At 42.4% G+C, this 21,469-nt stretch overlaps 1 protein-coding gene across 1 annotated transcript in view; it reads right to left on the minus strand.

The window, feature by feature from the left end:
- The window catches only part of LOC311029543 (matrix metalloproteinase-17-like), a 54,448-nt gene that overhangs the window by 12,053 nt on the left and 20,926 nt on the right, over positions 1 to 21,469 (minus strand). The window contains exons 2-4 of the mRNA XM_084034737.1: positions 19,394 to 19,526; positions 19,152 to 19,287; positions 9,070 to 9,356 (exon numbers count right to left, since the gene is read on the minus strand). Coding sequence (XP_083890863.1) covers positions 9,070 to 9,356; positions 19,152 to 19,287; positions 19,394 to 19,526 — 556 coding nt within the window. The remainder of the gene's footprint in view (positions 1 to 9,069; positions 9,357 to 19,151; positions 19,288 to 19,393; positions 19,527 to 21,469) is intronic.

Here is a 21,469-nt window from a genome sequence, read left to right on the forward strand (position 1 = left end):
AGTGAATGGCTTTAGTGAAAGGGTGACACCAGTGTGACTAATGTACTCTGTGTCCTAAATTGACCCAGTCAGGTATTTTTTTTTATCCTTTTTTCAGCTCATCTGCTTATTGTGCAAATTAAGAGGCATGACAGACAGCTCAGGAGACTTTGAGTGCTGTAAGGCATGTGGCGAGGCGAGATAACTATGGTAAAACTGCCCGAGTCCCTCGGCTGGCAATCAAAACCCGAGTGTGGGGAGACACCTGAAGAGGCCGCGGGCTATTAAAGCACCACTTCCCCTCCATGTTCAGCACGGGGGAAAAAAGAAAAGAAAAAAAGCCTCATAAAACTCTTTGTCTGACTCTGCCAAGCAAGACAAAAACCCGGGCTTGGAGATTTAGATTTGCAAAAAAAAGATAAATAAATAAATAAAAATATGGAGAGCTAGCGTGTCAAGCCAAGCTAGCTTAGAGTTCCTTGGTGGCTAAGCTGAAGCCTGCATTCGGTTAACCTAAGGTTGGCCCCGGCTCGGGACGTGCACTCGTGCTTACAGTACCCAGCTGGGGTATTCGGGAGGCAAATGCCAAGTCTAATCTACAGGAGCACATGGTGCAGAGAGGAAAAGGTGGACAAAAGGAAGGAGAGAGAGGGAGAGTATGTACCATGTCATCATATTCACGGTCCGCGTGAGGCTGACAGAATGGAGGTAATGCCTGTGGACAAAGTGGGAGCGGAGAGAATTGGGTGGATGAACCAGATTATTTAGGAAGGCGGAGAGAGATAGAGAGACGGGGAGGTTTTGTGTAACTCTACTATTGAATTCTTCCACATTTAGGAGGTTCACTCTTTGTTCTGCTGGATTAACCAGTGAGCCATTAAGCAGTTCTTTCTCTCTTTTTTTTAAAATCAACCTTAATGTTCTCACTGCATGATACTAAAGATGGGGATTAATTTAATAGAACTCCTTCTGCAAAAAGTAGGAACACAGGATCCACAGGCTTTGATCCTCGATGACCTTAGACGTCTGGCTACCACCACAACGCGCCCTTCGTGGATGCCCTGAAGTTTGCCTGCAGGCCCGACGTGTTTGCGGAAGACTCGGTCAACGTGAGTCTGGAGTACCTTTGACAGCCTGGGAACTTGGATAAGGAGTTTAAAGACACCACTGGTCTCTCGGATTGCACCAGATATTCACAAATCTCTCACTTAATTCTTCGTAAATAAGGTAGTTTCGAAGAAGCGTTACTTACTACCTTAATGTCGCACAATTACAACTTCACCGCAGCCTCACAAGTTGTAGCATAAATACCACAAATTACAGTTTTAATGGGAAATCTATATATTCAATTGAACTGCCTATCCTTTCTTAATGTATGAGTGCGCTTTAGTATTCATTAGGTTTTAGATTGAGTGGGGATTCAATTACGCTAACCCATCTGGGTCACATATTAGCAAGCTAACGTTTGTCAGACTGTTCCATTAGCTGCACAATAGTTACATGTAGCATTCAAATGCATATACATCCCCTCCAACACCTTATTCTCGTGGACTTCAGTATTTGTATTTGTATCTATATTTTAATATGCTTGTAAATGTAGCATATTTTCTATATGTTGTGTATATTGCCAAAACTAAGCGCTGCTAAACAGTGTTTCATTGTCCTAACAATGACAATAAAGATATATTCTATTTGATATATTCTATATTCTATGAAAAGGTGGAAATATTAAGCAACAACTAATAATATATATTGATGGTGCAACTTATTTGAATTTACAGACGCGTAAATATTAACTTTGTTATAATCAAAACTAAGAAAGTGCATTTGGAACCACAGTTACTTAATCAGAGAGAAATCTCACTAGATGTGATTATGATTCATGCAACAGCTGAGGACACAAAGTGGTGGGTGACAGTCATGTGACCTTAGTACAGCCAACATCCAGTCCACCACAAACCAAGCTCTCACAGGACGAAGCACAGGCCACACAAATAATTGAGTAACCAGAGATCAATGCCAAGAACATCCTCATTCTCCAAAAATATCTGCCACTCCGACATCATTACCGAACCGCCTCCGTGCACATCGTCCAAACTCTCCCTTCCAGGAAGCAACTCAGGATAATTGGATCCAAAACAGCCAGGCATAAGATACAACTCCTTCCCCCTGAGCAAGGGCTCCTCATCAATACAACTGCTTTCCCACACAACGGAAACAGAACAGACACCAGCGCCGTCTCAGTGGCAGGAAAACCTTTGTACTTCATTAATAACACATACTTAGAAGTTGCATTTCACACTACGTTCAGGTTGGGAATCCTTTTTTGAACGTTTGTTTTTTCCAGCAAATAATGTTTTTCCTCACAAACACAGGAGGGTTAGAGTTGGTGATGCTTTTTTACTGAACATCTCCTTAACACAACATATAAAGTATGATGTTTTATTATTTTATTATTTTGTTAATGCCATCAAACTTCTGACTGCTTTGCAATGTATTTATACCCATTGCTAGCACTTAAGAGGTATTTCTGTTATAAACTTTATTATATATTACTTTATTATAACTATTAAATATACTATTGAAACGTGCCAAGATATTGTGCCACTCGGTCCTCCCTCCACTGCCCTGTTCAGATGGCAAAGACCATGTTTATGAGCCTTAATCACCACAGAAGAAAATTAATGAGAAACTGGCAAAATGCAAAGTGAATAATGGGCCTGGAGCAAGCTTGTGTAACACATAATTAATCTGTTTATGTTGTGGTCGCCTCATTCTTCTTTCTGTAACGGAGTTGACGATGATATACGGAGCTACATTCAACATGTTGGGGAGTTTTGACTCTTTTCTGCTTCGGGCTTCTACAGCTTTCTCCCAGGGTTCTCCAAAAAAAGAAAAGAAGAGAAAAATACACAAAGCCCAAAAGTTTCTACATCTTTTACACATCTCACAACACTCCTATGCTACTACATCGATTGTGACACAGTATGATGAAATCACCTTGGTTTAAGCCGAGCCGCTGGCAGTCCAGTCCAGGTAAGGATCATTTGTTGTGTGATTTACAGTGCAGTCAAGTGCTCCAGGTGTAACGATGTATATGATGTAACTACTCTGGTCTGCACTTGATGAAAACTTAACAATGCCAAGAAGCTCAAAGATACGCTTTTACACTTCACAGAAATAACTTGACATTATAATGTGCCACTGTTTTCTTTTTATTTCAAATTTATGAAGGCAAACATAATAATTGTATTTATATATACACTGTTAGAAGTTGAAATATTGCATAAATTTGGAATATTTGGTTTTCAGACACAATGTTTATTCCTATTGAAATGCATCAGTAATCACTGCAATGATTACATTATACTGTATATATCCATGTGTATATATATATATATATATAAAGATTATATCACATGTTTTATTATATAATTATTATGATGTGTTTTTGTTCCGTGTTGAGTAGTTTCTCTCTGTCCTCATCTCATCTCTACACGTTCAAACTTTGTGGTTTGTTTATAGTTTCTCCATTCTGAGTCCGTGGCTTTTTTTTCCATCTATATTGCTTTTCAGCATTATTTCTTTTGTTATTATTATTTTTCATTTTTCTATTATGTATTGCACTTGAACAATTTGTTATTGTCTGCTCTGTTACAGTCGGCGTCAGTCTGGAAATGCAGTGGTGTGAAACCCGGGGCGAGGACATGATGTGCTGTGATATAAAGGCTGGGTTTACAGCCCAAACTTTAAATTACACTTTCAGTAATGCTCAATGTGAGTTACATGTCAAAACACGATGTAGCCTGGATCGACTAAACTCAGCCGTTCTCCTCATATATCAGTGACAGCCGTGTTCTTTGTTCTTCCAGAGGCTGAAACTTTCCTGCACAACTTCACCTCGACCACCAAACAAGATTGACCAAAGTTCTTTTCTTCTCGTCCTATAATCTTAAAATTTCACACATGGTTTTTGAATGTTTACATACTTGAGAAAAAACCAGAAACACTCCTAATATATGTGTTTGTATGTGATATAATCTGCTAGTAACGATACACAAGTATGTATGCACACCACAGTAGCCTACAAAGAGAAAAAACAATGTAACCGCATGAAAAATTCACCTGCTTAATGACGCTTTTGTTATATTCAGGGTAATCAGTTTGGCAGACAGAGTGCTAATTAATAAAAGCAATCTGCCGGCTGTCAAAGCAAAAAAAAAAAAACAGCCCTTCCAGACCGCCGCTTATTTGATCTTGCCGAGATTCTGCCCTCGTGACAGCGGACCCATCAGTCGGTCAGCCGGGGGGGTGGGGGGGTCTGGTAAATGGCGGCGCTTTATATTCCACTATTAGGAGATGGCCTTGGTGGACCCAGATTTAGGGTCCCGCTGAGAACAATGCACCGGGAGATGGGGGGAAGGGAATTAGCCAAGGCAATTACTCAGCTATGGATTTGTCTGATAAGGTTCATTTTTCTAAAAGACGATTACATAGTTCCGCAATCAGCTGCAGCGCTGACATTCACTCTTTACCCTCTGGGCTGACCTAACAAGTTTACATCTTCTCAAGGGATTAGCGTGCTTTTGGGAAAAAAAAAAAAAAAAAGTTGCTAAGAACAACAATTTAGGATTCTGATAGCTTCGTGGGAGCAGAGCGGAGCCGGGCAGGACTTTTTAACGTCTGGTGCCTTAAAAAGGTACGGAGCGGTGACACCGACATCGGTGTTGCCTTAGAGACGAGTTGATGATGCTGGAGGAGGATGTTGCGAGATAGCAGCAAGGTGAGGCTGCCAGAGTGTGACTTGAAGAAATTAAGAGCTGTTTAATTAACTTTTTCTTTTTTTTTTCCTCTCTCCCTATGCCTCTGTCTGGCAGCTTCAGAGTGGGAGAGAAGGCAATCTCAGTGGCTTAACGAAACATTATAATCCAGAGGTGAGCTGAACACTCGCAACGCCGCAGGAGGAGAGCGAGGGGGGTCTGCTGCCATCTTCGGGGAGCTGATTACATTTGAGGAAAGTTTGGAGGGAAATCATCCCCGCGGAACTAAGAAGCCCAGACTAGAGAAACGAACCGACCCATATGTGCACCCACATCGAAGGCCACTTTACTCAACATCATCAGTCTCCCTGAATTATGTACGGCAGGCAAAATCAACATCATCAAAATTGCTGTTAAAACTGTATTGAGGTTTAGTTTGAACCATTTTACAGGTTTATTCATCAGCACAAATGTCCAAAAGCTTAGTAGTTTAATAACCTGTGAATAACTGTCTTTTGGAAGACAGAGAAATAAATTAGTCACGAGACGAGGTCACCTCTGACCACTCCCATTACCCAAACCTACATCTACGCAGCTGTCCCCCCCCCCCCAACCACACACTCAGGCTACACTCAGCATCCTCAGCTTGTCCACTGCTGCCGCCTGATGGGAGGTCTAATTGGAGCAGATTGAGCTGCTGTCCTGTAACATATGGCTCACAGCCCTGACAGCAGAAAACAAAGGAGGGAGACCCACGCAGGTCCTGGCCCCATCAGGGACTCACCAGCTGGGATAGACAGCCGCAGACACACACACACACACACACACACACACACACACACAAACACACACACACACACCCTCTAAGCTCCATCCTCTGGTTGAGGTTTAATCTAAAGCATGAGGTCTCAATGCACCACGGGGCTCTGGATCCTTTCTACAGACCGTTTTTGTAGACAAAAGTCAAACAGCGGGAAGCCTTGTTAACCTGGTTACCACATTAAACAAAATGTGATCCAATTTCAGACTCCAGACCTGTGCGATGGAGAGTTTAAAACACACATTCTTACTCACGAAGAAAACCAAGATAATTCCATGAATATCCAGCTCAAATTCCCCCCTCATTAAATACACAATTCCCTTTGGCAACAGCTTTCTGAGAGATGTGTTATTAAACGGCGACTAAGCAGCCAGACATTTACTTCCCGATGCTGAATCAAAATCATCCCTCAAATGAGTGATATCAGACAAGCGACTCTCACATAATATCAGTCTATTGTCTGTGACAAGTGAAGGACTGTCTGCCCATTAATGACAAGGTGAAGTGGTCATCAGAGCTTCTCATATTATAGGAAAGATCTGGGCCAAGTGCGACTGAACATCATGGCAGCGCCGAACGCAACTTATTACGAGCTAATTAACAAATATTACAAATTATTACAAACGGCCGCCGTGTTTCGAGTCGGCAGCGATATCAGACGGAGTAGTTATTACATGAACTGTAACTGAGCTCCGGCTCCGTTTTGCATAAAACAATGTCAACATAACGCTGAGGATCACACAGTGAGCGTACTCGCCTGCTGCCATGGCATCTATTTGGCAAAATCACTCATGTTGTAAGTGCGGGCTGCTTGGCAAGACACTGCTTGCTTAAGGATTTTTCTCTCTGTTTGGCTTCCGGCTTTGGAAGCAGTACTCATGTCAGATTGTGTCATAAATTCCTCTCTCATCCAGGAATTACTCTATTTGGGATGTCTGAGGGTGAAGTGAGAAAGAGGTATATTTAGAAATAGGCATAAGCTGCCAAATTCCTGCAATTCGGTTCCGACATGAAGAACAAAATGCTTCGCTGGGAAAACAGAGGAGGAGTAATGGCAAATCCAACATATCACTTTTGGCAGCCCCGTCATGTCGAGGCAGATGGGGCTTTTCAGCATATTATGGTATATACAGCATGGCGGTAACAACTACTCTTAGCTTGCTTCGGCAATATTTGCAAATTCTATATAAACAAAGGCAAAATACCCACATGAATGATCCACAAACAGCAGGTATACATCTATGTTTATGCTTTATTTTGTAATATTTCACTGCCATGGAGCTGACACACTTCATACCTCTCTAAGTGACAGGTGAGAAAACATGATTATGGGCCAATAACCTAAGATTCTAACAACCCCTTTGACTATTTGTTTAGCTAACCAGCCTGTGTGTGTGTTTGTGTTTGTGTGTGTCACTTTAAAATGACATAAACCCCTATTCCAACATCCATTTTTGCTTGGTGCTAAATTAAAAGAAACAAACTCACTCAGGATTACAGCCTCAGGACACTTTATCACCAAGCCCGATATCATTTTGCTCCACAATGCTGCATGTTAATTGTTTTTTGCATCCTGGGATTGATGGACCAACTTATAGTGCAGCTTCTGCTCGCAGCAGAAGGGCACAATCTTTTTCGAGACAACACAACCAAATTGTGTTGGCATGAGTTCTGGCATACTTTCTTTTGAGTTCTGGCTTTTTAAATTCACACAGTGGTGTCACGGCATCATGTTTTAAGCCTTTGTTGCATTGTAATAGAACGCCAGGTAAGAGGTGAAGGAGGTTTAGTTGGGATTGTTGAAGACTACTGCTCCGACTTAGTTAGAAAACTTGCGACAAACAATTTACCACGTCATCTCTATCGTGTTTCCCCCTCTCCTCTGCTGCCCGTCCGTCTTTCAAAACGAAGGGATGAACGGAGGTGAGCAGAGGAGAGAGGAAGGGCATATTAAATCGCGCAGACGAAAGGAGGACTAAAGAAAGCAAAAAGAAAAAAGGAGAGTTAATGATTTATGTTGTCATTCGTGTGACCGCGCCGAGACAGCCTCTGCTTGACGATGCATTCAGTACGACTAGATCACTCAATCCGCTCATTTCATCTGGATGAGTGGACTTATGCTGCTCCCCTGCCCTTTTCTGCTTACCACCCCACCCCCTTTAAAAAAAAAAGAAGAAAAAAAAAGCAAAGGACAGTGATGAAGAATAAGGATGATGCCGCCAAGGTTTAGTGAATGCAGCGATTAGGTCGCAACAAGCAGCGAGTCTGGAATTCACAATTATTCATAACATAACAAGGACACAGAGCGTTCTGCAGAAGTGCAAAGAGGAGGCGACTGAATGGTGACGTCTGCAGAGAGGACAGACATTGTGCAGCGTGCCAGTGAACGTATGAGAGGGTGAATGCGTCGGGGGGCTGGGCCAGGACACCGAAAGCACTGCGTAGTGTTTGCCAGAGCTGTCAAAGAATAATGGATATTTCTAATATAAGCTCATCTATTTTTGATTGGCAGAGCTGATTGAATTCCACTTAGAGCTGCTGTCATCCTGTCCTCGCCTCAAACTCGTGGATCTCCCTCGGCGGGTATTCGCACTCTCTCAAAACTGTTTGATGAAAGTAATTTGGCCAGATCATTCAGGATAACACTGCATAAAGCAATCTATTAGTGCACACGACTCTGAGCAAAAAAACACACACACACTGGATGAATATGTTACTCTGGAACGGGCCAAACACGTCTGGTTTCAACGGCTAATAACAGACTCAATAATGACACATTACAAAAGACAATAATTAGCCTGACTCGGGTTAATAAGCTGTCTTGATAATGACTTAAAGCGTTCACCAACATTAAAGTATAACTGGAGATTGTCCCGTGATGGGATCACACCCACCACAATGGGTGATCACTCACACACAGACTCACCAGGCGAAAAAAACAATACCAGCCTCGCTGTCGCAGCTGGTAGAAACTAATACACATCATCAATCACAGCAGATAAGTTGCATTCCTTCGTCCCAAGTGGCGGACTTGTGCAGTTGTCAGGGGGAACGTGGAAAGCTCAACTAATTTAAACAACCAGAATGACCGGAAGGTGCGTGTTACTCTTCCACCATGACGTTAGCTGGAACCGCCATATGGGCGGCGGTTAGCTAGCTGTGAGGGCGATGCAGAGACTCTCAGGTGCACTAACATGCGCAACAGCCCAGCGAGGTAAACAAAGCACAGAGAAGCTCAGAATACAACAATCAATGCTCTGTAATCATTTTGACAACTTTTAAAGAATGGAGAAATGGTTGAAACAGCCGTTATGGATGGATTGAAAAGGTTAGCTTAAAGTAAATGATGAAACCATTGAAGTAGGCCTAATCCGAGTCCTAAAAAAGGTTTAAACTCTAAAGAATTAAGTATGAAAACCCAAATCCTTCGCTGGAAAAAAGGGTCTATGTTATTCGGTTCTGCCAAATAAAAACATGTGGTTTCATAAAGCAGAATGGACCGTTCCTCACCTGGAGATCTGAAGGTCCAGGCCTCGTCGTCATCAAAGTGCGTGTCCCCAGCTGTGAACCTCTCCCCGGGGAAGAATGCGTGCGCCACGGTGCCCCCCGGCCCGTCAAAGGGGTATCCGTCATTGTGGTCGGCCTTAGTGAAGTCGATCTGGATGTCTGCATCACTGCCGGCGACCTCGTGGAAATTTAGTGGCGCGATGTCGCTCCAGACCTTCAGGGCGTAGTACATCAGGGCCCGAACGGTGTCCCTGCCCAGTACAGCCGAATCCTTGGGGAAGGTCCTCACTCTGAGGGAAGAAAGGGGGGCGAGACAGATACGTTACATAAGAGAAGGAGGAGAGACGAGATGGGTTGAGACGACAAGAAATGAGGGAAAGAATTGGCTGATGAAGGAAGAGGACGGGGGACTTGACAGAGGAACAACTAAAAGGGGAGACAAGAGAGGAGAACCTGGCAAAGTGAGGGGAGGAAAGGTGATGATGGACAAGGAACAAGCGGAGAAGAAAAGGAAAATACAAGGAGGGAAGGGTAGGGAGAGGTACAATTTGTGCGAGTAGATCTGCGAGGGTGACACATCAGAGATGAACATGAAGTCCGGGAAGGGACTCGAAAGGTAAATGTGGGGGAAAGAGACAGAAATAAAAAAGGAAGCCGGTCGCAGCAGTAGAGCCTGGCAGGAGAGGAGAGAAGAGAGAGCTGTGGATTGCATAAAAGCATAAAAGGTCAAAGACACAGTGTTTGCCACTGGGACAAAAAAAAATATGTTTGCATATCTTACGTGATTCCATCATTTTTTTGTATTTCATGGTTAGGTGCTCCCGCTGCTCACACATACTGATAATAAATAGAGAACACAATGTTCATTGGAATAGATTGTGGGCATCAAAGTTTCGGTGTAAACAACTCGCCAGCTTTCCCCTTCCTCGTTTAATTTTCATCCCTCTCATCACGCTCAACATCTCTCGAGCTATTTCCGTTTGTCAGCGACAGTGGAAGCGGGTCGAGAATAAACGGGAGACCGTTCAGAAGTTTGTCTGCCTCCCTCGCCTTCTAAATCGCCACTCCTTCTCCATCATTTCCTTCCCGGTCTTCGCCCACTGCTCTGCTTCCACGCGGTGCCCTTTCTTTCTCCCCACAAAAGCACTCCATCTAAATAGAAGAAGTGATTTGGCCATTGCGGGCTCCTGGAGGACATTTAATCAAGGCTCTTGGCGGTGAGAGTGCGCCGCCTCGTCTCACCGTTGCAACCGGCTAGAAATTGCTTGAAAAATCCGATGTGACAGAAAGATCTGCATCACGATTGCTGCGACACATAAAACAAAACATCACCCAATTGCATCCCCTCAATCAACCTCCTATTCAATGCTTGTGTTTATTAATTTAACATTTTATTCCGGTAGCTCATCATGCTAGGGTGTACTCTTAGAACTGGACGGCTGGGTTTTATCACCAAACTCTTTCTTCAAGTGTCGCGGCTTGCAAAGCCCACAGCAGTCAAACCAGAAGCACAAACACGGATATTGATTCACGTATTGATCGTCATAGAAAGACCTGGGAACTAGCTTAGCACTACAAGGCAAGTTGTCCCACACATATTGACTGAATTCAACAGGCAACAAACGGAAGTTGTTGGTCTGAAAGGAAAACATGCTGAAAGGCTGTAATCAAATTGGACAGAACAGGTTGGTGAGAACTTCAATTCTTGCACCAAAACAAAAAAATGGCCACCATCTCCATATTTCATTCATGAGGCGATAAAATGGCACATTTAGCTGAAAAAGTGGGGGGAAAAAAGATGTTCAGTAAGCAACAAGGAGTGTAAACGGAGTAGGTGGGTGCACTTCAGCTGAGCTGTGACTTTCCAGTATCTGTGGATAAACCGGCTTATAAATTAATTGGCTCTTACTCGAGGGATAGCACGGTTTTAATGTTTGGTTGAAGTTTTAATCCATTCTCTCTAAAAAAAACAAAAACATTTTTTATTCCTCAAGCATTTGTTAGCTCAATTTCAGCTGCATAAAATGTAACCTTTTAAAGTGTTAACACAATCAACTGGTTCCTACTAAGCGTGATATCCAAATTCCTCACAGTGTGTGCAGGAAAACAACCGGACTGTTCCCTCTTCTGTTGTATTTCTAGCCACAAGGAGTGTTATACTCGATGGAAATCTTTCAAAATGAACTAAAAATCCCAATTTAATCGATGAAGAGCCTGCCCATCTATCCCCTTTAGGAAACATGTCCTGCACTCCTCAAAAAAATACCACCAAAAAACCCTAATTACGCTTGAATTTAGACACCCTGCAGCCACTATGGGACTTGTAAAACCCCAGAATGTGCCAATCATGGTAAATATTTGGGTCACAAATAGGTTTCAGAGAGTGAAGTTCTGTCACTTCAAACAATCGTGTTTCATAAAAGGCCCTCTGCCGTTCCCATCCCTCCTTTTATAGAAGCTGGCATCTTGAAAGCCGAGTTCCTGTCAAACAAATCATTGCTTTGACACTTGACATTTGTTCATAGACAAATCCTTCATCATTAAGGACTTTCTTTTTTTTTCTGGGGACTAGTGAATCATTCCTCCGATTGGAACTCCCCCCCCTACCCCCCGACAGTTTTCTTTTGCTCTTTTACCAGCCGGTCATGGTGTAGGAATAGCAGAGCTACATAATGATGCTTTCAATGGTTCATGTATCTTTCTTGCTTCTTTATCTTTCCTGATTCAGCCTGAACTATTTTAAATAAATGTATCCAATATAAAAATATGGAAATATAAATATAACATATGAAAGAGCGACATTAACATTTATTTCGACTGGTTATTTCAAGCATTTCCCACTTTGTGATTCAGAATATTTCACTTGAGGAGAACACATCGTACACATCCGATCTGCAGAGGAACCAAAAGGAGAGGATGAACACGATGATGTACGTAAGAAGAAGATAATGAGGAAGGGAAGGAGCGGGAAGGAAAGGACTGTAATATGTGTGGGAGAGCGGGCAAAGGAGGGGGTAAAGAAAGCAGACACACACACAGACTGGCAGAGAGATTTCTGACACCTCCCCATGGCTTCATCTAACTTTACTCAGAATCAAGAGTTTGCTCTCCACGAGGATGACGAGTTCCTTAAGTTTCCGCGTTTCTCCAGGCTACTGCACTGGGAAGGATCAGTGATCACACAGACACATTTCCATCTCTGACAGAGTGTGTGATGTCTCCTTTTCCTTACCCGCAAAAAAAAAAAAAAAGTACCTCATTACAAAAGCTCTTTACAAGTGTTACAGACGTGTAAGGCAGTGCAGGGGTGTGCGTATGTGAACGAGAGAGGCGATGATGGTGGAGGACGGCACTTTAAATCACGGTTTTAAAGAACAAAACTTTAAGAAAGCTCTGTCCTCCATAGGCTGTTATATCAACTTACAGTAGCAAATAACACACCGTGATAAATAGGTCATCGTGCCTTCCATGATAAATGGTATTCGCGGTGGATGAACGAGTAAACGCTGCGTTCATTTCTGCCGAAAACGACATTTAGAGAGACCTGAAGCTGAAAGATAATGTATTAACATTGTTAACCGAATATCTATTCTTGTATCCAAACCAATTTCATTTACTGCGTTTTTTATTTTTCATCAGAGCATTTTAATACACAATGTCAACTGCGAATCAAAACGAGCATTCACTTTTACCAACAACACTGCAGAGAACCACATTTGCTTTTATGCCCTGGGTGCTAGAGAAGCCTTTTCAAGCCTGAGAGGCAAATCCCAGGGCAGCAAACAGCCTGGAAACACTCGCTGCTGCTGCTTTTATTTTAGTTTACTGCCGAGAGCGTGCGCTTCTTTCAAATGGCTGGACAGAGAGACGACAGTGTGTAGAAAGAGTTCAGGGAGTCATTAAACTGGAACTGTAAAACTATAGAAGCATTGAGGACAAACTGGGATTTCTAAAGGTCCCATGGGTCCCCAGGGAAAACAACAAACCCTGTGGGCAGATAAGAACAACGGTATTGGACCATTCTGCAAAAACTGTAGGTGTCCTTCAACGCCGCGGTAAAAATACTTACATTCTGTAATATCTGTGCATGGCAGCTGCAATATGTGGAATGGCAGATGGAAAGATGGTGGTTATGGAAAAGTAAATGGTGGTTTTGCTAAGAATAGGCAACTAAACCACTTGGCTGAGGTCAGTGGAAGATCTTGGTTAAAACCACCTACCACCACTACATACATACACACAACATGGCATTAAATGGCATGGAGGTAAAATGTGAGGTACAAATTTGCCCAACATGAATTGTAATTTGGAAACCTTGCAGTAATAACTAAACACACTCACCTCGCCCTGAGGCACTTTCCACACTCTACGATTAAGAAACGTTGATCAGCACGTTTGTATTTACCATCACCTCAGCACTACACTCTGCTGACTGACATGTTTTCCAGGTCTCCACATAAGCTTCCACACAAAACAGCCATATGTTTGTCCCCGGTCCAAACGTTATCTCCGGTGACAACAGACGGCAACAAAAAGTTCTCAATTTCAGCTCTGAATGCAAAGTTGCAGGTCACCGTTTCAACGGAATGACAAAAACTGAGGATGAGCAAGAAACGGGTCTGTTACGCATTTTTGCCTCCTTCGCCACAGATTAGAAAAAAAAAGTGATTTCAAAAGACTTTGAAATTAGTTGGACGGACAGGAGGCTGATTAAGGTGGACTTCACTTTCTCGAGCTATTTAAATCCACGGCATGATCCCCGCCATCCTTTGACAAACGAGTAGTCCTTTCATGTGTGCGTGAGCTTATGAGACACAAGCGTTCACACGCACGCAATCTCCTACATTTCACCTGTTTGACTTTTTAATTTCCACGCCTCTTTCGCACGCAAAGTGATGATTCAGATGAAAAGAGGCAGAGGGGGAGAGGAGAGAGGGATGGACGGAGGGAGAGAAACAGATGAGGAAAAAACTAAGACTCTTTTTCTGTCCCCCGCCTTCAGCCTCTCAGCAGGCTCTTACCTCCCGTGGCTCTGCTGCTCCGCGGAGACATGAGCTGACATCAAAAGTGATGCTAAAATGTACACACACACACACACACACACACACACACACACACACACACGGGTAATATTCACCTCCTGTGCTCCGCTACCCTCCGTAGACATAAGCTGATTACTCCCAAAATTGAAAGCTCATATGCAGACGGTGATTCATGTGCTCATATGAGTTTGTAGATGCACAAAATGTGCCGGCGCAAACACTCAAACACTCTCACAAACATGGAAATGTTTCGCCGACAGATGCACACGCAGACACACACACACACACACACACACACACACACACACACACACACACACACACACACACACACACACACACACACACACACGTTATGTCATTCAGGCCGAAGATGAAAGACATTAAATTAAAAAGGCTCTGCATGAGTCCACGCTCTCTCCACAAAGCTTTCTCCCCACCCCCCTTTCTCTTTCCATCCCGACTATCACGGTCACCAACTCTGAGATGGCGATGCAAACTCCTGGGGAAAAAACATAATAGAGGTGTTTAATAAGTTTATACTTGGTAATAGTTAAAAGGTATTATTAAGCTTCCACCGAGCAATTTCACAGGTTGGTGACATTGAATGGTGACTGATATATATATGTATGTATATATATATATATATATATATATATATATATATATATATATATATATATATGTGTGTGTGTGTGTGTGTGTGTGTGTGTGTGATACGGACACAATGATGGATTTATCATTGGCCAATAATGGCCGCACCTCTCATGTATAAGAGGGGGAATTTAAGGTGCACACTTCCCTGTCTCAGATGATTTCAATGATAGATATCAAGATAGAAACCAGCAGCGATGTGATCGTCTCCGCTTGTTTAAACTGCATGCAAGGGTGCATTTCAGGGAGAAAATTTGACGCAATAAATAACAACAATTACTGTTACGATTTCAATTACTACACACTCTTCTTCCTGTGTTATTCCACTTATTATCCATGTGGAATCAATAAATAAATATACAAGATATTGCCAATATGATGAAATGAGTCTTAGATGAGTCAAAACATATCTACAAGAATGCATTGTCAAAATGTACTGAGCATTGATCATTGTTTAATTCAGTAAAAGTCCAGCAGTGATGATATACAGACTGTGTTTATGAGTCCTTGTTATTAGTAATACCAGCATTTGATACCAGAATGAAATATCTCCACAACTAATTAACTGCCCTGACATTTTGTACAGACATTCATGAATCACATATGCTGTATATGGATTACTTTGGTGACCCTCTGACTTTCCCTTTGAGTTCACTGCCGATTAGCAAACGTTAGCATGCAACTAAAATGCTTGTAAGGCATTGTAAATGTTAGCATGTGAACATTTTTTCATTGTGAGCATTTAGTAAGCACCACTCTGCCTAAGTGCCTCGCAGACCTGCTAGCTCATCTGTAGACTCTGGCGATCGATCCAGTAGCTGGAGCATAGATTGTTATCTTATTACTAGGAACAGTTCCCCAGTGTGGATATGATAAATGTCATAGATAGCCCTTAAGGGGCGCCGGTGTAACCTCTCAGCCCTGCGATGTTGGAGTTTTCATGATCTCCCCACACAGGCCAGAGTGCCACATTATGCTGAAATCAAGTTAATTCAATTGCTGTTCTTAGGTTGGTGTGAATTACTTGACAAAACATGTTGCAAGTATTTCATAGGTGCGAGAATGGAAAAACAAAATATCATTCTGTGTTATGCCTGGCCATTCCCGCTAGCAGCTTTGTATTATTACTTCTTACAGTCCCAAAGCTACTTCTAGGACTATAACATACCTGGGCCGTTGTTTACGGCTGTGGCATTCCTTAACGATCGCTAAGAACCGTGAGCTATGGCTATAATTTGTCCTATGATGGACCCCCGCTGCTGAGTTATGAACATGACCGCTGTGGAGTAACCCTCACTGGGATCCGAGCGTTCGGCTACATCACGCAGGCTCCACAAAACAACTGTTTTCGAGCTTTAGAGTATGCTAATGCAATAATAATAGACACAAAATGTTAAGAGCTCACGACTGTGGATTTACATCTATAATGGGTTGCCATGGTAATTACACGTGGGTTCATGTTCTCGCATCGCTCATCCTCATACTCACTTCATTGACTTCATTAGAAAGATGACACGTCTAAAGAGACGGAGGAGGCTAGGTGATTTTTCAATCCACCCACCGTATCGGACTAAATGGATGCAGAAGGAAAAGATGCAATCTTCCCTCTTCGTGTTTGATGCTTGTTTTCCATCTTTCCTCCTCGTTATCCTCATCCCAATCTCTTCCCCTCACCTTGTTGTTCGTCGGGCTGCTAATGATTGCCAGGCTGTCTGGCTGATAATGGGCTAACAATATGTGCTAATGAGTGGACTGTTCCACAATTGGGCAGTGACATACTTGGCTGAGTGTTGTATGAGCTTTTGCAAGAGAAAGGAAAAAAAAAAGAGGTAAGCAGGAGTAAAATTGGGGATTAAAGGCTCAGCCCCCTCCGGCTGAAAGACTCCCAGACATCATCACAAAAATAATTTACTTATATTTCTATTGCGGAAAAACACATTACCTAAAATGAATGGCTGCTAAGCTTAACCCCTTATCTTTTTCTTTTTCTCTCCTCCGTGAAATAACTGAAACTCACCACCTACTCTGCACATTTTCCCGAACACAATGATGTGATTGATGTGCGCGAACAAGCAGAGGAGTGTGTGAAGCGCCAGCCAGGCGGACATTGTCAGTCGCGCCGAGGTGAGCTGAATCAGGAATTAAGCGCGCCTCTGTTTGCTTACTGCAAGTCTAAGTAAACAATACAGACATAATGGTGCAGCCCCTTCACATCACTCACTGCCACAATCCATCCACTGACAACTATTCGATTCTTTGCATACGATTAACTGATCTTATTTATGAACAAACGTATACAATTCCATGAAGATAACTCCTAATAGAGTTATTCGGGATCTTGGCTGGCAGTGCTGCATAAAAATCACTGTAAAAAAAAAAAAGCAATCATAGATGAAGAGCAACCTTTTTGTATTTTGTGTCAGCTTCTCAGACGTTGGGAACTACATCAATTGACCCTTCGCTATGCCTCATCCCCCCCGCTGCCTGCTCTCAGAGCTACCATGCAGCGCACACTGTCAACAGCTGCACTCTCTGAACAGATATTATTTAATTTTCGTAAAAAAAAAAGGAAAAGGGGATCTCAGAGAGAAGCAGACAGACGGTTCTTTAATATGCGTCTGAATGGATAGCCAGGACGTCAAACTGATTCAGCGGCGAAAACATGAGAGAGGCTAAAGCAAAGTGAACCACCTGGCGATCAAGAAAGAAGACAATGAAATTAAGGAATGACATTGTTCCTTTAGCCAGGCAGGTCTTTATTTACTATTACAATCATTAAAAAGCAAAAGTAGCATGTGTAAACAGTCAGTATCCATTCAGAAGCTTGCATAGCATGGAAGGGCTACGCTAACATACACACATGTAACAAAACGTGGGAGAATACATGCAGAGGGCAGGTTCTCTGTAGATATACACACTTAGTGTAATGATGATTGAGAGGGATTTTTTTTTATTTCAGTCTATACATTGTCTTATAGGAAATTGTTGCATATTACACCTTTAAAATGTGAAATTGTAATTAAACTGATGAAATATGCATCTTCCAGCAATATAAATAGTTGTACTTTTCTTCAATCTGACTGGACTAAAATACATTTAACATGGCTGTCAGATTACATCTGACTCATTAGACGTTTCGAGCATTATCTCCCTGTTCAGCCATGTAATCTAATAAAGCAAAGATACCATGAAATATTAGATGATGAAAATAATTTTCCCAACCACGCAGTGAGGGAATGCAAGTGCTACAAACATCAGTCGAAAAAAAAGACAGGAGCCGAGAGCACAACCGGAGACGTACAGAGGCGGCTGGTCTATGCAGAATATCAATGCTTTGTTGTGGCGCTTTACTTGAAAATCTGCACAGTATGGAAATCTCTCTGGATCTGGAGCCAACGCGTAGTCCACAATTGTTCCAGTGTTCTACAAATCTGAGTGCCGTGAATACAAAGGTGCTTCGCTGGACTGATGGACTGAAGACAAACCTGTCTAGTTTCAGAGAGGAGGGAGCTGATGGATGATTGGCAGCGGTGCAAAGAGAAATAAAGTGTCACCAGAAGTGTATGTGCATATATGAATGTGCGTCATGTTGTCATATCGTCCAATCCATATAAACCTCTTGCTCCTCTCGCACTAAAGTCCTCTATTCTCCAGTCGATTACGAGAGGCACGACCTCTGATGGAGCTTTTGCGATATATGCAGGTAATGACGTGCAAAGGTAGCAATGCATTTATTGTACAGCGGCTCGGAGGTTCGGAGCACAAGAGAATTGGATGATGCTGCAGCAGTTCCTGTGAGAGGTTGCTATGGTTTGGACTAAGTTTTGTAACTTTGTTGCTCCGGTTCAGCCTTGAAATGCATTTAAAATTTAAAACTACGGACAGAGAGAGAGAGAAACATTTAGAGGAATATTCCTTAAATTGCAGGAGGACTGCATGTGTTATTTTCCTGTCCCTTTGTTGCACTGATGAGAGGCTTTTTTGGCAGGTAGCAATTTATAATCACTTGAAAAAGCATATATCTTATAACTTTATTAAGTCATATCTGAATCTTTGTACATTTACTGAGAGGACAGACGTGTTTGTTGTTTATTAAAGGTTCCTCTAATCAGGTAGCCACTTTTACAAAATCTCTTTCCTTTGAGGTGGTTTTGAGGAATAATCCTGTAATCTAATCTATCAAAGGATGCACAGCTTGGGGGGGGGGGGGGAGTCACTGCACTGATGTACTGGACTGGATCCAAAACTGCATTAGATTAAAATAAATGTATCTGATATGCAACCAAATAATGCTGAATCGCATGTTATTTTAAATCAACTCAACTGGATGATTCTCTTATGATAATATGAGACATAGATTTATTACATTTATTATTTCATTGTTCTTACCTCCAGGACAGATGTCTCTTATCCCATTTGTTCTGAGGAGTCGGGCTTCGTTTCCTGCGGCCCACCGTCACCTCGGCCTCAGCCACATCTGGCAGAGAACATCTGGGTGTGGTCATTAGGCCCAAAGTGGCTTGGTCTAAAGAGGAGAGGAGGATATAGTTGTCGGTTTTCTTGATTGCATCATATCATTCACTCTTCTAGATATTTTCCGACCAACCCCCCAATCACACACAGCCACATACCTAAGACTCCGGTCTCCCTCAGCCCTCCGTACTTCTGCATGGCTTTGATGGCCTTGGTCAGGGCCTCCTTGGTCTGAAGCTGACCAGTCACTGGGTCAGGGGGCGGGAGGTAGCCAAACTTACTCAGCCAGTCCTGGAAGGGAAGAAAAGCAGACACACGAGTTCAAGGCTTGTGTTGACGAAAGACCAAAGTTGCGATGTAAATTTGCAATTTCAATTTTCCACATGTGTGACCGTTTTGTAACACTGCACATCACTCAACGTTTACATTTGGGACCAACGGAGTCCAGCCAGGCTGACATTGATTGGCTATGGTGCAGATGCAGCTGAGCTGCGACGTGAGCGTTGCTCTTTTCTCCCCGAAGACATCCTTCTTTTTTTCTCGTTCCTCTCTTGCATTCATCTGTCTCCACCCAACTGAAGCCTCTCCCTCCCTCCTCATGATCTGGCAGCCAATAAGGTGGTGACGCAGAGCAATAGCAAGGCATCCCTTCTGTATTGACAATGCAAGTGAAATCCCATTAACTGAATGATTTAGCTCCAGGGAAAGCTCTCTGTTGGCTGATTTGCCTCATCATCCTTGGCTGGTCTAATGTGCTCTCTCCTCTTGGTTCTGGTTAATAAGCATGCTGCGGTTCAGAGTTTTGAATGAGGTAAAGTTCTTTTTTTTTTGTGATGCCAGTAAAAAGTGCATTACAGTAATCGATTTGGCTTGAAATGAAGGCATGGCTCAGTTTTTCAGCATTTGATTTATAAACGGTTGCACTTTAGCTTTGTTTGTCAAGTGGAAAAATTATGTTTTCATCATCTTGTTAATAAGAGACTTGTAGCTCCGACATAACTAAGACATCTAACCTCAGATTTAATCCAGTGTGTTAATTTCCCCAGATTATTAAATTGCAATTTGACTCTCAGGTCTCACTGCATTTTTAAAATGCAATAAAGTGGGCGATGGGCTGAAACCACAGTCACTTCCCTACGCTGAAAGGCTCGACCAATAGGACAGGTAGCTTGGAAAACAGTGATATGGGGCATAGAGTTTGATGGATTTACCACAGTGCCTCACTCCCCACCACTGGGAGACTATACATTCGCCAGGAGGAGCATTTAATGGTACTTAGCTCCACCCTCTCGTGTCACTTATGGTAGAGCTGTCAAAAACCAAGATGGCGAGGCATCAACGGGGCAAACCAATGGGTGACATCATGGTGAATATGTATAGTGAGAACAAAAATAGACCAAAGCAGCTCCCTTGTGCAAAACACAGAACAAATCTCCAACACTGACTCAAATTTCCCCTTTCATGTATGTTTCGACCCAGTTTAAACTTTAAACACAGTCAGAAAGATCAATAGACCTTGAAGACAATTCATTGAGATATCAGTTTCACAGCACAGGGCAAGAATACATTTTCATCTGAATTTAGTCTGACACTGTTGCTATTTTTAGCAAGAGCACATTCAGCTATGTTAGCATTACTAGCACATGTGGGTAAAGCATGCTAACCTGATAAGATAAGTAATTTGTGGTCATTTTAGTTGAAACTAATAATTTAGTACATTCCATTTAGAGTAATTCACTGACTTAATGTAATCTCAGTTGACAAACAGTTTGTTACATGAGCTCCCCTCCATCTTACCTGCTGTCCATGGGACCAAACAGGAAGTGAGAACTTCCAATAGGCTTTGTACTAGAGGGAACTCAGGTTGTACCATTTGGAGTACAAAGCAGGGGTTTTATTGGGGTTTTTAAGTGCCATCGATAAATTGTTAGAATAATGATTAGAAATGGTATTATTGTTTTGACTTGTTTGATTACGCACTAACTCAGGTTTATCTGTTTAAAAGCAATGGGAAGAGGCCCAGAGGAGTTCTCTGTTTAGTGTTGAAATTGGTACATATTTCCTGATGTTCTTTTGAAAAGTTTTGATTTGATTATAATTCTTCTCCCTTGTAGCTTTTTCTTTCGCAACCTCACCAAAACCAGCCTGAACTGCGTGTTTTCCTTACTCCACTTAGCTAATGTTATTTTAATTAAATGTTCCTATACAAACAGTAAACTACAGTATGATGATCA

This window comes from Eutrigla gurnardus (assembly GCF_963514095.1).
Source record: "Eutrigla gurnardus genome assembly, chromosome: 19".
Classification (NCBI taxonomy): Eukaryota; Metazoa; Chordata; class Actinopteri; order Perciformes; family Triglidae; genus Eutrigla; species Eutrigla gurnardus.